General features: G+C 34.8%; 1 protein-coding gene across 1 annotated transcript; it reads right to left on the reverse strand.

The window, feature by feature from the left end:
* Positions 1–990: 990 nt before the first annotated feature.
* On the reverse strand, positions 991–18888 carry LOC110438348 (B-cell receptor CD22). The gene is made up of 9 exons (XM_087309185.1): positions 18836–18888; positions 18402–18450; positions 18182–18253; positions 13735–13764; positions 11642–11956; positions 11258–11521; positions 11076–11154; positions 10904–10961; positions 991–2285 (listed from the first exon to the last, which is right to left on the reverse strand). The coding sequence occupies exons 1-9, from the start codon at positions 18836–18838 to the stop codon at positions 2046–2048; spliced, it is 1110 nt and encodes a 369-aa protein (XP_087165311.1). The 5' UTR covers positions 18839–18888; the 3' UTR covers positions 991–2045.
* Positions 18889–20370: the final 1482 nt, after the last annotated feature.

The following is a 20370-nucleotide window of genomic DNA, read 5'->3' on the forward strand; positions in this document are numbered from 1 at the left end:
ACACACACACGCACGCACGCACACACACACACACACACACATATATATATCAAAAGTCAAAAGTTTTGGGCTCAGTTTTTTTTCTCACGTTTTCTTTTTTTTTTTTTTTAACTGTATGTACTTTTAAATTGATATATTACTTAATAATAATATATCATTATTACCATTGATAATGATAATAACAATAATTATTCATTCATTCATTTTCTTGTCTGCTTAGTCCCTTTATTAATCTGGGGTTGCCACAGCGGAATGAACCACCAACTTATCCAGCAAGTTTTTACGCAGTGGATGCCCTTCCAACCGCAACCCATCTCTGGGTAAATCAAATCAGTAGGTATAGAAATATAATATAAATTGATAACTTAAAGCATTAATTCTTACAGTTTAAAACACCAAATATTATGTTCATACAGTAAAAAATATATATGTATAACTTTGGCATGATGTCTAGCTCATATTTTCTATTATCAAGGCAATATATAAGTACTAAAAAAAATGCAAAAAAAATGTATGTTTGTGCGATCACTTAAAATTGGTATTACATGTAATTGGCATGTTATGCAATTTAACTATGGCAAATATACATATATGTTTCAATATTGGTTTTCAATATATGTGACAAATATAAAACTGGCCGTTTCCATATTATATGTACATAAATGTTTATATGTTTCTGGTTGTAATAAACAGAATGAGCAAGTGCCATTCGTGCCTTTAATAAATCTAGTTAAAATGTTTAGCAACTATGGTTACATTAGTCTGAATGAGCATGGCTGTTGCACCATGAGGGCTTGTACGGCTGGGCTGAAACAGGAAAGGCAGCTGTGGGTACATTCAGGAAGAGTATTATTTTTTTTTACTCTGTTCCTCAAATATATCACTCTTTTCTTTTATTTTACAGAAAAATTCATTTTCTTCTTATTTTACATCATCACAAAATAACTCCTTATGTACTTTCTGTCAAACTGAAACAATAAACCACACAAATACCTCCAGAAACACGGTTTATTGCCTTACCTCAGATATGACACGTGTAATAACAATGAGGAAAAAAATAAATATAGAAACAAACAGAAAAACAGATCAAATAAAGTTGCTATCTAAAATCCAGCATATAATACAAATATTTTAAACAAAGATTATTATAAACAAACTGATATATAATATTTTTACTACCACAAATTTTATAAAAACCTAAAAAAAATCTTAATAAAACTTTTTATTCCAAAAACTCAAAACATGACACACATCCATTTAAACATTGTAACAGCATTATGTGTGGCTCATTCATTGTTGCATAAAGGCTGAATAAATTCCACAACAACTAGATCAAATAATTATTCGGAAACTTTGTGGTTCAGTCTTAACTTTGGTATTTGTGACTGTGGGTCTCTGCTTCATCATATCTGGGTTGCTGTCAACCATTGTGCTGTATTTATCTGACGTCCGACCCTAATCATTCTCTGATGTGACATGTTCACAGAGTGGGTGGGGAGAACCAGCTCATTTGCATTTAAAGGCACAGGTGCAAAACAGTTACAATTCCATCTGAGCCAAAAACTGAAATATTCAACAGGGTAAATTGAATGATCTGATGGGTAATTAGATATGAACTTTAAAAGACACATTCTGTAGACACAAAAACGTATTTTTCTTGTAAAAATATATCTTGTAAAAATACCAAAATAGGAGCCCTTTAAATGCACATATTAGGACTGTTTAGGTCAGGCATGTCCAAACTCAGTCCTTGAGGGCCAGTGTCCTGCAAAGTTTAGTTCCAACCAAAATCAGACACACCTGGGCTAGCTATTCAAGCTCTTACTAGGTTTTCTAGAAACATCCTTACAGTTGTGTTGAGGCAAGTTGGAGCTAAAATCTGCAGGAAACTGGCCCTCCAGGACTGAGTTTGGACACCACTGGTTTAGGTACTATTAAATATCTTTGAGGTATCAATATGACCTTGTTTAGGTACAAATGTGTGCCTTTTAAAAGAGTTACAGCTCCACCCCAGTTACAGCTTTGGGTACATATAAAAGTACTATTTATATTTTCACCTGAGCATAAATGCTCTCACATTGAACATTGATGGATTGTGTGTTTTTGAGTAGCACATTCACTTGCGTATACACTACATCTGAACCCTTTTCCTGGTTATCTTCTGCTGAATCTTCCTCTGTGTTGTGGTCATTCTTACTAAAACTTTGAACATCAGAGATTGTATTGTCCTGCTTGGTCACAGTGAGAACTTCAGCATATGTGCAGTCAACAGTACCATTTTGAGCCTAAAAAGATGACAAACAAACAAAATATTTGGTGTAAGCTACCAGGATTAAAACAGGATCTTTCCCTTTTATAGGTTTGAACATTAATGGTATGAGAGTGAGGTGCCAGAAAAAAAATGTATCTTGGTTTGTCTACATGTTGGTAGTATTAAAAAAAAGTGTGCTGGCGGCACAGTGGCTCACAGCAAGAAGCTTGCTATGTGCTATAGGTGAATTGGGTAAGCAAAACTGGCCGAAGTGTATGAGTGCATATGTGTGTGTGTGAATGTGAGAGTGTATCCCAGTAAAAAAGTAATTTTGGGACTTGTAAATAAAGATAGCATAATTCAAGTAAATTTTACAAATTAATCATATTTTGTCTTTTTACTTCAAAATTTCATGTTTAATTCAATAAGCTACTCAATATGTATTTTTAACTTATTGTGCTATTGTGCCCAAGTAATATTTACTTTAACACTAAATTGTTTCATAATATATTAAACTACTGCAATGTATATTGTAAAATGTGATATTTACAAGGTAAATTACATAATTTGTTTATTAATCAATTTTGTTTCATTTGCGGAAAGGTCTAGAGCTCCTGTCTGTAAGTTTGTGTTAAAAAGTTTTATTTGAGTGAGTTTGCTAAAGATTTGATCAGCATGAGCATATTAGCAAACGACATCTGTGTCTAAAACTACAGAGACACGAAGGGAATGTAATGATGGAGGAAAAAATGGGTGGGAGCAAACAATAAAAAACAATGATTGGAAAAAAAATATCTATATCTATATATATATATATATATATATATATATATATATATATATATATATATCCCCCGCAAAACTGTTGTTCCACAAACACTTCCTGTTCACTTCATACATGTCAACCCTTTCGTTTTTGCCAGGATTCTCCCGTAGACTATTTTACCATTTTATCCCGCTATCAGCCTATCAATAAATATTTTCCCATATTGAAATTAATATAAAAGTGTCTGCAGTCACTTTCTTTCCCTTAAAGCTGTGCGTCCATCTTTGCCCTTCAAATTAAAGTACTCAATGACAATGTCCTGCAGTGTTTTTAATTTAAAAAACGGTTGCAATGTATCACCATATTTTATTTAACATTTTGAAGTAAAAAGTTTACTCAGGATAACTAAAATAGATCACTTGGATTTAAAAAAAAAATCTTAAAATAGTAAAATACTTAAATGTAAGACTTAAATAAATTTTTTAAATAAATTTTACAAACAAAAAGTCAATAAAATTTCCTTTGAATTTTCTAAGTACTTAAACATTTCTAATCACATGTACTAATAATTTTGGTTAATCTTTTACTTGGCAAAGCTTCGAAGATTTACTAGCCTTTCTGAGTGAAAAACATTTCCAAGCTTTCTTCAAGTAAACCCTACTCCTCATTTTTATTTCAAATTTCTTTTATTAGGTTTTTACATGGAATATCAACCATAACAGTCATTTTATAATTATCCATCCATGTTAGTGTTTACCCTACCCCAACCCCAGTTGAACATTTCCCTCCCTCAACAGCCTCTGTTGAAAAAAAAAAAAAAAAAAAAAAAAAAAAAAAAAAAACATAAAAATAAAATAATAATAATAATAATAATAATAAATAAAATTAATAATTAACCATGATAAAAAAAATTAAATAAATAAATAACTAAATAAGATGAAAATAAATATGTTTTTATTCCTATGTTATTGCTCAGTTTCAGAATCAAGAGAGTTTGCTAGTAGATAATCTAAAAAGGGGCGCCACAACTTGTCAAAGGTCTTTAAAGAACCAGTAAGTGATAGTCTAATCTTTTCCAATTTAATACAAGTAAACACTTCTTTTATCCATGCATCAAAAGATGGTGGAGTGACATGTTTCCACTTTAAAAGAATGAGACGTCTCGCTATTAAAGTAGTAAAAGCTAAAGCCTTTTGGACCATTACTGAAAGGTTGGCATCTACTGCAAACCCAAAAATGGCCAAAAGTGGATTTGTATCCAGATCTATGCCGAATGCATCTTTTAAAGTTTTAAATATTTTAGTCCAATAAACAAATAATTTGGGGCATTCCCACAACATATGGATGAGATCCGCTGGTGATTGTTTGCACCTATTACATGCATCGCTGACAGAAGGGTATATTTTAGCAAGTCTAGCATTAGTGTAGTAAACCCTGTGTAGGATCTTACATTGTATTAGCCCATGTCTTGCACATATAGAAGAGGTATGTGTGAGCTCAAGAATATGCTCCCAGTGTTCATCAGAGAACTGAAAACCTAAGTTCTCTTCCCAAGCACCTCTGGCTTGATTTGCAGAGCTTGGGTTAATATTGTGATTCAGGTTATAAATGGTAGAAATGCAATGTTTTGAGTGTGGTTCAAGCTTTAATAAGTTATCTAATGGAGATTCAGGAGGTCGATTTGGAAAATGAGGAAAGAGTTTTTGCACAAAGTGCCTGATTTGAAAAAAACGAAATAAGTGTGAATTAGGTAGGTCAAATCTTTTAGAAAGGTTATTAAAGGATGAGAAAATGCCACTCTCATAGAGGTCATCGATTGTTTTTATGCCCTTATTAAACCATACTCTGAAAGCTGCGTCTGTATTAGATGGTGCAAAACAGTGGTTTTTAAATATTGGAGAAAGGATGGAGGACCTATGTAAACCTGTGTGTTTCCTAAATTGAGTCCATATCTTAATTGATTGGGATACTACTAAATTTGAGCTGACCTTTGCAGGTAACGGTAATTGAGAGGATAAAACAGAGCTCAGAGAAAGGCGAGTTGAAGACAGTTCCAGATAAACCCAACACGGAAGTTCAGAACTTATATTGTTCCTCCAATATAAAATCTTTTGAATATTGCAAGCCCAATAATAATGTAAGAAATCTGGAAGTGCAAAACCCCCTCTGTTTTTAGGAAGCTGCAAAATAGATTTCTTAATTCGAACTGGTTTATTTCCCCATAAAAAGGAGGTGATACATTTATCCAAATCTATAAAAAACTTTTTCTTAAGGTAAATTGGAATGTGTTGGAATAAGTACAAAAACTTGGGAAGAACAATCATCTTGATTAGGCTTATGCGCCCAGCAAGAGAAAAGGGAAGTTTGGACCAGCGTTCCATGTCAGATTCACAATTTTTAAGTAACGGGATAAAATTAGAGACATACATTCCACTTAAAGATTTGGTCACAATGATACCTAAATACTTAAATCCATCAACTGCCCATCTAAAAGGAAAAAGTGAGTGTGTAAGGTTTTTTGCCAGAGGATTTAAAGGGAACAGCTCACTCTTATGAAAGTTAATTTTGTACCCTGAAATTTTACTAAACTGGTTTAGAATGTTCAAAATAATAGGGATAGCAACCACTGGGTCAGAAATAAAAAGTAAAAGATCGTCCGCATATAAGGATAATTTATACTCTCTATCTAGTCGTTTGATACCTTTAAATTTAACATCCTCACGAAGCCAGATTGCTAAGGGCTCAATGGCAATGGCAAAAAGTAAAGGCGACAAAGGGCAGCCCTGTCTAGTGCCCCTCTGGAGCAAAAAAGGAGTTGAAAACACACCATTTGTTAACACAGATGCTTGCGGAGAGACGTACAACAATTTGACCCAGGAAATGTACCCATCATCAAAACCAAATTTCTCCATTACACGAAATAAATATCCCCATTCCACTCTATCGAACGCCTTCTCCGCATCAAGGGCCAAAACCACCTCTGGTATATCTGAATCGGGCATATTGAGAATATTTATGAGTTTCCTTGTGTTAAAGAAAGAGTGTCTTCCATTCATAAAACCTGTCTGGTCACCTAGAATTATTTGGGGTAGCACTTGTTGTAACCGCAAGGATAAAATCTTAGTTAGAATTTTGTAATCCACGTTTAATAGTGAAATGGGCCTATAACTGCTACACAAGAGGGGATCTTTATCTTTCTTGGCAATCAAAGTAATTGTTGCTAATGATAAGGTGGGAGGTAAGTAGCCCTTAGAAAAGGCTTCGTTAAACATGTTCTGTAATGCAGGGGCTACTGATGTAGTAAATGCCTTATAGAACTCTATGGTGAACCCATCAGGGCCTGGTGACTTGCCGCTTTGTAAAAGTTTGATAGCTTCTACCACCTCAGAGATTGATATTGGATCACCAAGGGTCTTACTGTCAATCTTAGGGAATGTGATCTTATCCAAGGGCCACTCCCCACAGTTACTATCTGATGGAAGCTCCGAAGTATAAAGATCTGAATAAAACTCAGAGAAAATGCTATTAATTTTATTTGTGTCATGGAAAATTTCTCCTTGTGGTGACTTTATTCCTGTAATCAGCCTTGATGTTGCTGATGCTCTAGCTTGATGCGCTAGTAATTTACCTGCCTTATCACCCATTTCAAAAATTTTTTGTTTAGATTTAAGCAGTTGAACTTCTGCATTATTTGTGGTTAAAAGATCAAATTCCATTTGAAGACGAAGCCGTTCCTTATACAGATCTTTGTTCGGTTTAGCAGCATACTGATCATCTAAGTTTTTTAAATCCTTCAAAACTGCATCTAATTTCAGCTTATTGGCTATATTTGTACCAGATATATAGGAAATTATCATGCCTCTTAAGTATGCCTTAAGCGTTTCCCAAAGGGTCCCTCTGCTAATGCCTGGTGTGTCATTAATTTCAAAAAATAGGGTAATTTGTTCTGACAAAAATTGTTTAAATTCCTCTCTAGTCAAAAACAGAGAGGGAAAGCGCCACGGTTTGTAAAAAAATTTAAACTGAGAAAAATTTATATCAACGGAAGTAGGAGCGTGATCTGATATTACGATGCTATGATATTCACAGCTCGATATATTGGAAAGAAGTCTGTTGTCTACTAAGAAAAAATCTATTCGTGAGTATGAATGATGAACGTTGGAGAAGAAAGAATAGGCCTTACTAGTGGTCTGTTTTGATTTCCAAGGATCAGATAGCCCTAATCGTTGTGCAAATGTGTTTAAAATTTTGGCTGAGTTGGTTAATGAACTCGGTTTGTTTGAGGATCTATCTAAAACTGTGTCCTGAACAAAGTTAAAATCACCCCCTAAAATAATATATCTATTTTCAATATCAGGAATAGCTGAAAAAAAATTTGATATGAACATGTCGTTATCCCAATTAGGAGCATAAATACTTGCCATAATGACAGACACATCTCGAAGTTTGCCGGTAATTATGACATAACGCCCATTAGGATCGGATACAACATCTGTTAACTCAAAAGGGACACTTCTATGAATAAGAATAGCGGCACCTCTTGCACGCGCACTAAACTTTGAGTGATACAGATGGCCCACCCATGATCTTTTAAGCCGTTGTATATCAGTTGTTTTAAGGTGGGTCTCTTGAAGAAAAAAAATGTCACCTTTAAGGTGTTGAAGATGAGATAGAATGCGGCTTATTTTGACATTGTTGTTCACCCCTTTAACGTTCCATGAAATGAATCGTGTGCTGAAACTCTCTTTAGTCTTAGCCATTGTCAATCTGCCATGAGACAGTTTCATGTCTGAGCAAAGTAGAGAAATATAAAAGAAAAATTAAGTACTTCAAAAAGGAAAGGATAAAACACAAAAACAAAAAACAAAACAAAAAAGATAAATACAGAACCAAAGCCTGATTCCTAAACCCCATTCCTAACTTATCAATATAAACCCTAGCAGAGAACCTGCTACACATCAATCTCTTAATGAGATTGCATACTGGGCCCCAGCTCCACAGAACTATACAAATTAGCCCATAAATGAAAAGAAACAACTGGTCAGAACAAACGGTCATTAACAAAAGCAGTAAGTATAAAAATTGACGGTCGACATAGCGCTTCTCTTAAGCAGTGATAGGTATACAAACCTACATTGTTGGAAGTCCTAAAATCACACAAATGCAAAATGATCCATGCCAAGTGAGCTTTAGTGAGTCCCAGTAGTCATAAAACGTCCAGTGAACATCACTTGGCTCATAGAATTACAGGAGCATACAAACGAGGTATATAGGTAGAAATAAGCACCTTGAAACATTCGTATAGAACTTTACACACATGACGCATCAACAATAGTTCACCAACCTCAAATAGTATAATTGACTATTATCTGAAATGCCCAGATTGCCGCATGTCAGATTAGTACGTCAGATCCAGAAAAAAAAGAAAAAAAAAAACCGCATCGGGTTAGTAAATTTCCAGAGGTTAAAATAAGTACTGCTCACACAGCATCTGTCGTCTCGCGCCGATAAGCTTTAAGAAACTCGGTGGCCTCCTGAACTGACGGCAGCCGCTTCTTCTTACCGTCCGATGTAGTAATGAAAAGTTTGGATGGATAATGAAGAGACGGTCTCATACCCAGCGTGTATAGTTCCTTCATTACAGCTCGGTATTCGGTGCGCATTTCCAGTACTTCGGGACTATAGTCCTCGTTGATGAATATTGGAGTACCACGATATTGAAGCTTTCCTCTCAGCTTACGGGCTTCGCGAATAACCAATTCCTTGGTCTGGAATTTATGAAAGCGGATTATCACGGATCTGGGTCTCTCCCCTGGTTTTGGTTTCGCTGTAAGAGCCCGATGAGCACGATCCAACTCGGGAGGAGAGGTAAAGAGGCTCGCGCTAAAAACTTCCATAAGCAACTCTGTGAAGAAAGTGGAAGGTTGAGGACCTTCAATCATCTCAGGTAGGCCGAAGATTCGTATATTATTCCTCCTACTTCTCCCTTCTAGATCCAGAACTTTAGCTTTGAGTTTAGCATGCTGGTCAGCCAAGGTTGTGTACTCCGACTCCAGTGTTCTGACAGTCAAGCTGCTGGCATCAGCATTTGCTTCAAGTGAAAGAAGCCGCTGTTCGTGGTCATTCACAGTGGTGTGTAATGTATCCATCTTTGCCTCCAAACTGGAAAACGCTGATTTAAATTCGGAAGACAGTTCCGCTCTGTGCTCTTCCAGTAGCATTTTTAAAGAAGTAATGTTGGCTAAGTTCCCGCTAGCCTGTGCTTCATCCTTTCTAACGTCGTCTTTCTTAGTGTTGTGTCTTGCTTTCGAAGCCATTATCTCACAGAACGTTTCACAATAGTAGACCGACTAATATACTGATAAGTTTATATCTTTTGGGCTCGAAAAAGGAAGTTTTATAAAGAAACTGTGGGAGCGTGAGCGAGACGCAGCTACTCCACACGCATGCCAACCGGAAGCCGTCTACTCCTCATTTTTTTACTGCGTTGCAGCTGGAAGAGCATTCGCTTCGTAAAACATGCTAGAATAATATGTTAAATGTGCTTCATTGAGCCATGTGCTCTTTCATCTGTTTAATGACTCCATTCAACTTGGCGGGTGTGATTCTGCCAAGTACAATCCTAGATTAACATTGACGTTGATCCTGGAACATAAATTTTGTCCAAAAATTTGATCCATAATTTATTCATACCCCTAAACCCAAATCTAACTGTAAATTATTCCCAAAATCAAAGAGAAATAATAGTTGGACAGCAGTCATGTAGAAGTACATAACCCTAACTGCAAGCCAAACTTAACATAAACGGTAAACGTCTTCATACCCATTTATTAGTTAACATCAAAAACATTCCAGTAAACATGTTTCTGCAGGGTTTGTTCTGGCTCTCAGTGTATAGTTCTAATCTCTGAGATATGAATTTTCGTAGTCATGTCAAAGCACTAACTAAATCCGCATACTACCATCTTAAAAACATTCCAAATGTTAGATGTTCTGTTTATAGTGAAGACTTTGAGAAACTTGTTCATGCTTTCATCAGCATCCGGGTGGATTACTGTAACGGCCTCCTCACAGGCCTTCTCAAAAAGACAGTCAGCCAGTTGCAGCTCATTCAGAATGCTGCTGCCACAATTCTGACCAAAACCAGAAAATCAGAGTACATCACATCTGTCCTCAGGTCTTTACACTGGCTCACAGTTACATTCAGAATAGATTTTAAACTAATATTACTTGTCTATAAATCACTAAATGGCCACACTACATTACAGATATGCTCACTGAATACAAACCCAACAGATCACTCAGATCTTTAGGATAATACAAACTAGAAATTCCAAGAGTTCAGTCAAAGCTAGGTGAATCGGTCTTCAGCTGCTACGCCCCCTGCTGCTGGAATCAGCTTCCAGAATTGATCTGATGTGCTCCAACATTAGGCACATTCAAATCAAGACTGAAAACACGTCTGTTTAGCTGTGCCTTTACTGAATGAGCACTATGTCCGACAGTACATATCACACTATTGTGTCTTTTTTTTTCTTTTCCCTTCTTTTCTAATCTGTTTTAACACATTTAATCTGTTTTTTATTATTTGTTTTACGCCTGTTTCTTTTATTGCTGTTTATGTAAAGCACTTTGAAATGCCACTGTGTATAAAATGTGCCATATAAATAAACTTGCCTTGCCTAATTTAGCAAACATTAAATATGCCCAGTGGTATTTTTTAAATAGGAAGACTAAAAATATGGGAAACAATAGTGAACAATATGTAAATTGGGGTTATAGAATGGGAAAAATAGAATAATCAAGCAAAAAAATGTGAGGGTTGACAGGTATGATCCACATATAGCAGGTCTTTAAATTTAGAGAGCCAAGAATAGTGCACAAACCTGATTAAAGGAATCGTTTTCTACAGCACCATCTTCCCTGTTTGTCCTTTTCATGATCCTGTGAGAGGAAATAAAGAAACTTGACTTGACAAACTAGACAGGTATGTAACAAAAGCACAAATCTGAATACATGTTAAAAATGACTTGAACTGTAAAAGGCAACTAAAATTACCTGGTATAAAGACAAATAGCAGAGAGCATCAGCACTGCTACAATTCCTCCAACACAAGCTATAATCATAGGTATAGATCCTACGACATAAGAAAAGCTTTTAATTATTGTAAGTTGTAACTGATTTTTGTTTATTTGATTCTGTAAATGACCCTGATCTTTATTAGACTATGTTAAACCCACCTCCAACTGTGAGCTGGATCTCTTCTGATGACTGATTGCCATGTTTATTCTGTATGGTGCAGGAATACCACCCTGTATTATTCTGAGTAACAATGAAAGTAAAGTGTTTTCTGTGAGCAACAGGTCTGTTCTCTCCACGTTTATACCAGGTGTAGATCATATTTTTTGATGGACTGCCTTTGCCTTTGCAGGTCAAAGTCACATTAGTGCCAGCAGAGACTGAAGCGGATGGACTGATGGTGATGCAAGCTTCTTTTGGAGGAACTTTAACAGAAATACAAGCACAAGTTAAACTTAACATTAAAACTCAATCATAAATAATGACATCATCTGTTCATTTCAGGCCAATGATTGTAAAAAACACAAAGTATTTATATCTCTTACACATGACTTGTAGCGTCACGTTGGTCTCCACAGTTGAGTCATTTGAAGTATTTCTTGTATAAGTAACAATGCAGTAGATAATCTTATTGTGATCTATGTATGAAGCTTTGAAGGTCACATGTGAAATCACTGACTGGATTGTATTAGATTTTTCCAGTAAGTGTGTGGTAATGTTGGCAGAATTAGGGATGTTGGACCAGAATATTGTAGGGGGTTGTTTTGGGCAGGGGGCTTCAGCAGAGCAGTTCAGACTGACTGTATTTTCCTCCATCACACGCGGTTTCTTGGGTTTAATTTCAGGTTGTTGTGGTGAATCTACAAATAAAAAAAAGTGTAGTTCATCATTAAGAAAACTCATATTTTCTACACATCTTTAGATCAAATATGTATTACAGTTTTTTTTTACAATGGCTATGACAGTTTTTTCAATACATCTAACAAGTTTCTTAAACTCTTAACACACCTAAAACACACAACTGGCAAAACAGTTAATTTCATGCTCAAAATCACACATTGTAAACTAAACCTCTAAACTAATGTTCAAAATACAATAATAAACAAACACAATACACCATGTCTAACAAAACACTGCAAACATGCTTCAAAATGACAATTGTTCAAAACACAAACACATGTTCTCTTCTATCAGAAACATTCAGTTAATCAGAACACACTGACAATAAAAACACCATCATCAGCTGACATTACAGAAACTGCATTACTTACAGTTGAAGTCAGAATTATTAGCCCCCCATTATTAGCGCCCCTGTCCCCCCCCAATTTCTGTTTAATGGAGGGAAGATTGTTTCAGCACATTTCTGAGCATAATAGTTTTAAAAGCTTATTTCTAATAACTTATTTATTTTATCTTTGTAATGATGACAGTAAATAATATTTGACTAGATATTTTTCAAGACAGTTCTATACAGCTTAAAGTGACATTTAAAGGCTTAACTAGGTTAATTAGGTGAACTAGGCAGGTTAGGGTAATTAGGCAAGTTATTGTATGATGATGGTTTGTTCTGTAGACTATCGAAAAAAAAAATAGCTTAAAGGGGCTAATAATTTTGTCCCAAAAATGTTTTTTTTTAAATTAATAACTACTTTTATTCTAGCCGAAATAAAACAAATAAGACTTTCTCCAGAAGAAAAAATATTATCAGACATACTGTAAAAATGCCATTGTTCTGTTAAACATCATTTGGGAAATATTTTAAAAAAGAAAATAAAAATCAAAAGGGGGCTAATAATTCTGACTTCAACTGTATGTGTCAGCTCTGCCCTTATATTTGAAGCCTCTCTACAGTTTTGTTGGGTTTAGTCAATGCAGGCATTTTCTTTCTGTTACTGCAAAAATTCTATACAAAAATGACAAAAAATAGATAGATAGATAGAACCGCAATAAGCTGTTTCTCATTGGCAACAGAATAAAATACAGGGAATATATTTGTGTTTCAATTCACAACATGAGCAGCTGTTCACTTTTAGTTTATCCTATATAATTTCTGTTTAGAACATGCTGTTATCTGTTCTGACATACTGTGTTAAAGCATTTGTAAATTTGAATGTAAAATGACGTTGTTTTGGTCTTGGTTGAGCTTGTGTGTAAAAGAAGTTCATGCATATTAAATTGGTGTTAACTGGATGCATTTTGTATCAAAGCAACAAGAAATGTGTTTATTCAATTGTAAAGCCCACGAAGACGGATGTTGTGCTAACTGTGTTAAGAGTTTAGGAAACTTGTTAAATGTATTGAAAGAAGTGTCATAGCTGTATCATTTAAACTTAGTTATGATACATTGCTCATATTATATAAAAAAATAGCATATTTTTACATTATTCTTATATTTAAAAGTATCTGTTTTGTACTACCAATTAACCACATCTCATGTTAGCATATATAGTTAAAGGCAGCTCATATGAATTGGGGCTTTAGTTGTTTAGTTGTTTACAAGTCTGTATGTCTTGTACATGTGGCTGAATTGACAATAAAGCTGACTTTGACTTTGACTTTGACTTATAACATGTTTTGTCTACCTCTCTTGTGAAGGCATTAAAAAGTGTTTAGCGGAGACAGTGGAGATTGTATTTACCTTTGACACTGTGACAGAGTGGATCATCATCTGAAACACAAAAACACATCAGTAGTTTAAACTCGACGAGTAAAGGTTTGAAATGGACAGTTCACTGAAAAGTTACCATACTGCACTTCCGGTTATGGCTAGGTGCTGAGAGGTCGCGATTTTTTGGCTCTGCTGCTAGTTTACGATCAATCTTACCAACCAGAAATGTATCTAAAGTCAAGCAACACAAATATAAAAGTATAGGGAAGTAAGATGTCACGCAAAGTGCCAAAAAAGACAAGAAAAAGACCAGAAACGAAGATTCTGAGAGTGAAAAAACTAACAACGCCATGGCAGCTGGTGAAGGTCCTGACGAAGATGATGATGAAGCAGTAACTTCGGATGGAAGTAACGAAGATGTTAGGAAAGCTATAATGTCCTTGAAATAGTGTCCTTAATTGTATAGCCCACAAAGACGGATGTTGTGCTAACCGTGCCAAGAGTTTAGAAATCTTTTTAAATGTATTGAAAAAACTGTCATAGTCATTGTAAAAAACTGTAAATACACACTCCCCTGGTTTCTAAGACAAGGCTAAAGGCCCTTATGAACAAGAAGTTTAAGAGTACTATACTTCTTGTGAATAAATAAATTAGGCTTGCTTACAGGAGAGTGTGGACCCAAGCATATATATATATATATATATATATATATATATATATATATATATATATATATGCCTCATTTTAAAAGAATGTTTTAGACAGAAATAAATATTTACTGTTATAGTAACTCACACATGTGGTCTAATAAAATTATTTTGTACAAATGTGGAGCCACTTAGATAAATTGCACATTGCTACTGACCACATCAGAAGGAATAAAGGAACATTAATTTATTCACTGATTTTCCTTAGTTTAGTCGCTTATATATCAGGGGTCGCCAAGCCGAATGTTGAAGTGAAAAATAAGGTGTAGCTAAGCAGTGGGCTAAATATAACAGTGTTACTTTCGCTCCTTTTTTTAACTCTTGCCATTAATACCTGATTTTAAAAAAAAAAAAAAAAAAAAAAAAGTCTGGTCCAGGGGTGTCCAAACTCTGTCCTGAAGGGCTGGTGTCCTGCTGAGTTTAGCTCCAACTTGCTTTAACACACCTGCCATGAAGTTTTTTTGTATATCTAGTAAGAACTTAATTATCTGGTTCAGGTTTGTTTGTATAGGGTTGGAGATAAGCTCTTCAGGACACCGGCCCTCCAGGACCGAGTGTGGACAACCGTGGTCTAGACCAGGATGGGCAAACTTGATCCTCGAGGACCGGTGTCCCTGCAGAGTTTTGTTCCAACACTAGTCAAACACACCTGAACATGCTAATCAGTGTCTTTAAGATCACAAGAAATCTATAAGCAGGTGTGTTTGATTAGGGTTGGAGCTAAAATGTGCAGGACACTGGCTATATTGTGTTTGGGAACAGGGATGAGGTTCTCAAGGTAAATGCGTACCTTGTTACTAAAGGTCAAACAACAAAAAATAAGGTCAAGAATCTTGGTGTGACTCTTGAGTCAGATCTGAGTTTCAACAGTCATGTCAAAGCAGTCAGTAAATCAGCATACTATCATCTCAAAAACATTGCAAGAATCAGATGCTTTGTTAGTCAATCTAGTGAAGATTTAGAAAAACGTGTTCATGCTTTTATCAGCAGCAGGGTGGATTACTGTAATGGACTCCTCACTGGTCTTCCTAAAAAGACAGCCAGACAGTTGCAGCTCATCCAGAATGCTGCAGCCAGAATTCTAACCAGAACCAGAAAATCAGAGCACATCACACCTGTCCTCAGGTCTTTACACTGGCTGCCAGTTACATTCAGAATAGATTTTAAAGTATTATTACTGGTCTATAAATCACTAAATGGCCTAGGACCTAAATACATCACAGATATGCTCACTGAATACAAACCTAACAGATCACTCAGATCATTAGGATCATATAAACTAGAAGTTCCAAGAGTTCAGTCAAAGCAGGGTGAATCAGCTTTCAGCCACTATGCCCCTCGCTGCTGGAATCAGCTTCCAGAAATGATCAGATGTGCTCCAACATTAGGCACATTCAAATCAAGACTGAAAACACATCTGTTTAGCTGTGCCTTTACTGAATGAGCACTGTGCTGCGTCCGACAAATTGCACTATCATGTTTTTCTCTTCCTCTTCATTCTTTTATATCACATTTTACCTGTTTTTATGTTTTGTTTTGTTTTTACGCATTTTTATTATTTGTTTTTATTTTTATTTGACTTGTTTCTTGTATTCTTGTTTATGTAAAGCACTTTGAATTGCCATTGTGTATGAAATGTGCTATATAAATAAACTTGCCTAGCCTTGCCTTGCCTATATATGAATGTGATATATATATGACAGCTGATTCCCATCTAGAAAGCACACTCATGATCATATGTATGTTCAAAAAGAGGACTTTTTGAAAGGTTTTTGAAAGGAACAGTGAGCACATTACAGAACTCTGTGTGTGTGTGTATATATATATATATATATATATATATATATATATATATATATATATATATATATATATATATATATATATATATATATATATATAGGGAATATATTTGTGTTTCAATTGACAGCATGAACAGCTGGCTTTAGCCTATATAGGTTCTGTTTAGAACATGCTGTTATCTGTTCTGACATACTGTGTAAAAGCATTGGTAAATTGCACTGTAAAATTACATTGTTTTGGTCTTGGTTGTGCTTGTGTGTAAAAGAAGTTCAAGCATTTTAAATTTGTGTTAACTGGATGCCTTTTGTGTCAAAGCAACAGGAAATGTGTTAATTGTATAGCCCACGAAGACGGATGCTGTGCTAACCATGTTAAGAGATGAGGAAACTTGTTAAATGTATTGGAAAAAAGTGTCATAGCCATTGTAAAAAAAACTGTAAATAAAGAAACATGCAGCATAACATCAGTGTTTTCCTGTTTATCTTTGACTCAAACACTGAGAAACCATCAAAGTGACGTCACCAGCTCCAATGAGTGCATTATGTCTGACATTGCATCTCTGAGAGATGCAATCTCAGCTTGCATCATAAAAGCTGTATCCAGATACTATTGGAAATGTTATAATTCGCTGATGTTAACTCTATAATTGTCTATGGTTTAATCCATTATTTAACGCAAAGCAATAACATGCTTGCATGTGCCACAGAATTATGAAGGTTTATAAGATACAAAAATATTGCTCTATGGTTTGGTTTGGTTTGGTTTGGTTTATGCTCACAGAGACATCAATAATCGGCAAATGAATCTCAACAACGGTGACAAATAACACAACTCACACGCATCACAAACAGGATACAAAAAGGGACAACATCAACAAAATGAACATAAACAGCGGAATCAACAGCAAATAATGCAAACTGGAGCATCATAAGCCATAATTTATTCATACTGCAATGCTGGGAATTTTGTACTCTGCCACAACATTTTTAATTGTTACCATTGTTGAAGGGCTGATTCATGAGGTCAGAGAGTGTCTTTATAACAACTGAACTGTTTTTATTATTATTATCTCTTAGCTGGAACATGAACTGGCTACTTTTCACATTGACATTAAAAATGTAAAGGTATAAAACATAGTAGAACATAGCAAAATATTTCATATAATCAATCAAACCATAGGCTTTGAGTAAAGACTGAATTACTTACATATTCACAAAGGTGTTTAACTCGGAGTTTTAGCATCCAGAGAAAAACTAAAGTTAATAAGTCAAGGGTAAAGAGCCAAACTAAAGCAGTCACTGACCTCCTTTATGGTGACACCAAAATAAATAATACTCCTAAACCTCTGTCAATTCTCAATAGGAACTGTCTGCAAGTCAGCGGTCAGTAATCAGTGAATCTGCTGAAGCTTTGTGGAGTTATTTAATGATCTTGAAGCTGTTTTATTTTACTTGATTGTATTTATGCTGTAACTGAAGTCACTGTTTGTGTTTATTGTTTCTCTTTCCTTCAGTGATTGTTTATTAACAGCAGGTGTTCATCAGTGTCTGAGTTCACTCATTAGTGTTCATAAACTCTGTCAAGTGAACTATATTAGTGAACTAGAGTACATGATATTGAACACTGCACAAAGTGTGATGCCAAACACTGAATCTAAGTGTCGACGCTGAGCTCTGTGAATTAACAGTTTGCTACTTTCTCAGAAACAACAAGATTACCCAGAATGCACAGTGTTTTTACAGAAAATCACAGTTTTAGTTAAAATACAGATTTTTACTGTAGAATGTCGCTGTTTTTTTACACCAAAGTTTTAGCTGATTTGTTTTGTAATTAACTTCATCTGCAGTCATATAGCATTTTCATTTCCTTTGCCATTAAAAACCTGTAAACTACTTAATCAAATGTCATTCTACTAGTAAATGCTGTAATATTTTTCTGTGAAAATATATATTATAATATGAACCAACCTGAGTGAGTGGGTAGAAACACAGAGCTGATGATGATTATAAATGTGATCTGGAACACAGACATCGCCGGAGCTGACACAAACACAGGACACTTAAATATTAACGACAGTCTTTAACTACAAATTAAGCTTGACAGCTCATCTTTGTGTTGTCAGAAATTTAGTAATTAATAACATTTTTGCAAATACATTTTTGGGAGGTTTCAAAGTTTAAGCCTTACCTTGAGAAGTGCAGTCAACGAAAAAAGCAGAAGTTTCTTGAAGATCTTCCTGTTTATTAAACCTCATAGAGATGTGACGCAACACTGACGCCCCAACAGCACTAAAAATGACAGCTCTACATTTGTTAATTCTATCGTAACCTAAAACACAAGAATATTACCAGAAACAATGTTTTTTTTTTTTGGATAAAGTAAGCACAGCGCTAAAGTATGGATAAATATATAAGATGCAAATGTGAAGAGGGTCAGAAGGCTATTCTGTATCTTTTCTTTCCGGTCTCTGGCTAAGATGAATGAATGTAACATTAAAGTAACTAATTTAAGTGATTTTGTGCAATTTATACATTAGATGTATTTTTCTATAAGCTACTGGAACATTTTATTGCGTGTTTTTAAAAGCCTACTAATAATGTAAGATTAAATATAATACTAACCATGTACTGATTACAGAGCCTTTGTCCTTTGAAAGAGATGGTGAAAACCTTAGAGGACTACTGCCAACCCTGTTCCTGGAGAGCCACCTTCCTGCAGATTTCAGTTGCTACCCATATCAAACACACCTGAACCAATTAATTAGGACCTGAACACAGGCAGGTGTGTTTGATATGGGTAGCAACTGAAATCTGCAGGATGGTGGCTCTCCAGGAACAGGGTTGGCCACCCCTTTTCCAGAGGTCTCTATAATCCTGCACCAGGTTGTATCCAGAAAAGATAACCATTGAACAATGAGGATGGTGGTGCTCACAGCAGCCAGAAAACAAACACAAACACTTCAGTAAGATTCAGCAACTGGCCAAAGAGCGCTTCGAATACAATTTCTCCCCTCTCAAATGCTTAATTTGGAATAATAGATCTATTAAACACTGTAATAAATCTCTATTTTTTATCAATAATTAATTGGTTTAGAAAAAATATTTAGCTGGTTTCACAATTTTCTGTAGTGTTGGTCATGTGCTTACCTATTTAGAGTTTCTAGAAAAATGTTTCCTTAAAATACCTGTCAAAGAGTATATGATGGTAATTAATGGGTTCCCCTCATAGGTTAATTCCCCTCAAATGATTAGAGAATGATATAGTTCAAGATACAAATGTAAATTTTAGTCTTAAATTGGAGGATATAAATATAAAAAGAAAAAATGTAATAGGTATTATCTTAGAATGATTTGCCGGATTGTCAGTGTTCCTGGCTTTTGAATTTCAAGACGTCAATTGGAACGCGACTTTTAAGATCTCCGGACGTTTTTGTATGACAAATAAAATTAGAGAGGTATCATTTAAAAATTGTTCATCATATTTATCCTGTAAAACAGTTCATTGTATAATTTTGTACAGATGTTTATTTAAAATGTGTTTTCTGTAATGATAAAGAAGAGAGTATTGTTCATTTCTTTTATGATTGTAAACAAATTTATTTTGCTGTGATCTTTGCTTTTTTTGTTAAGCAGAGTATAAATACTGAATTGGAATTCAAAGAAAAAGATGTTTTATTTTCTATGAGAATATACATCAAGATTTGGTATATTATTAATTTGCTCTTAATGGAAATGTTTTTATTCATGAATGTAAATGGGCATTGAAAACATAACTTTTTACTCACTTTAAAATAAAAATAGGTCATTAACTGTGTATGACAAAACAAACAAAAAATACCAAAGAAAAAATAACTGTTATTATCTTAAAGCTTTAATCTTCTCTTTAAATAATTTTAAGATTTATTTTTATTTTTATGTTGTATTTATTTTGATGTCAATTTAATGTTATGTCATTGCTCTTGCTCTGTCTTGTAAAATTGCAATAAATAAATAAATGAATTCATTCATTTATTTATTTTCTTTTTGACTTAGTCCCTTTATTAATCCAGGGTCACCACAGCGGAATGAACCGCCAACTTATCTAGCACATGTTTTACGCAGCCGATATCCTTGCAGCTGCAACCCATCTCTAGGAAACAACACACTTATTCACACTA

Source organism: Danio rerio, chromosome 24 (genome assembly GCF_052040795.2).
Source record: "Danio rerio strain M-AB ecotype USA chromosome 24, GRCz13ab, whole genome shotgun sequence".
NCBI lineage: Eukaryota > Metazoa > Chordata > Actinopteri > Cypriniformes > Danionidae > Danio > Danio rerio.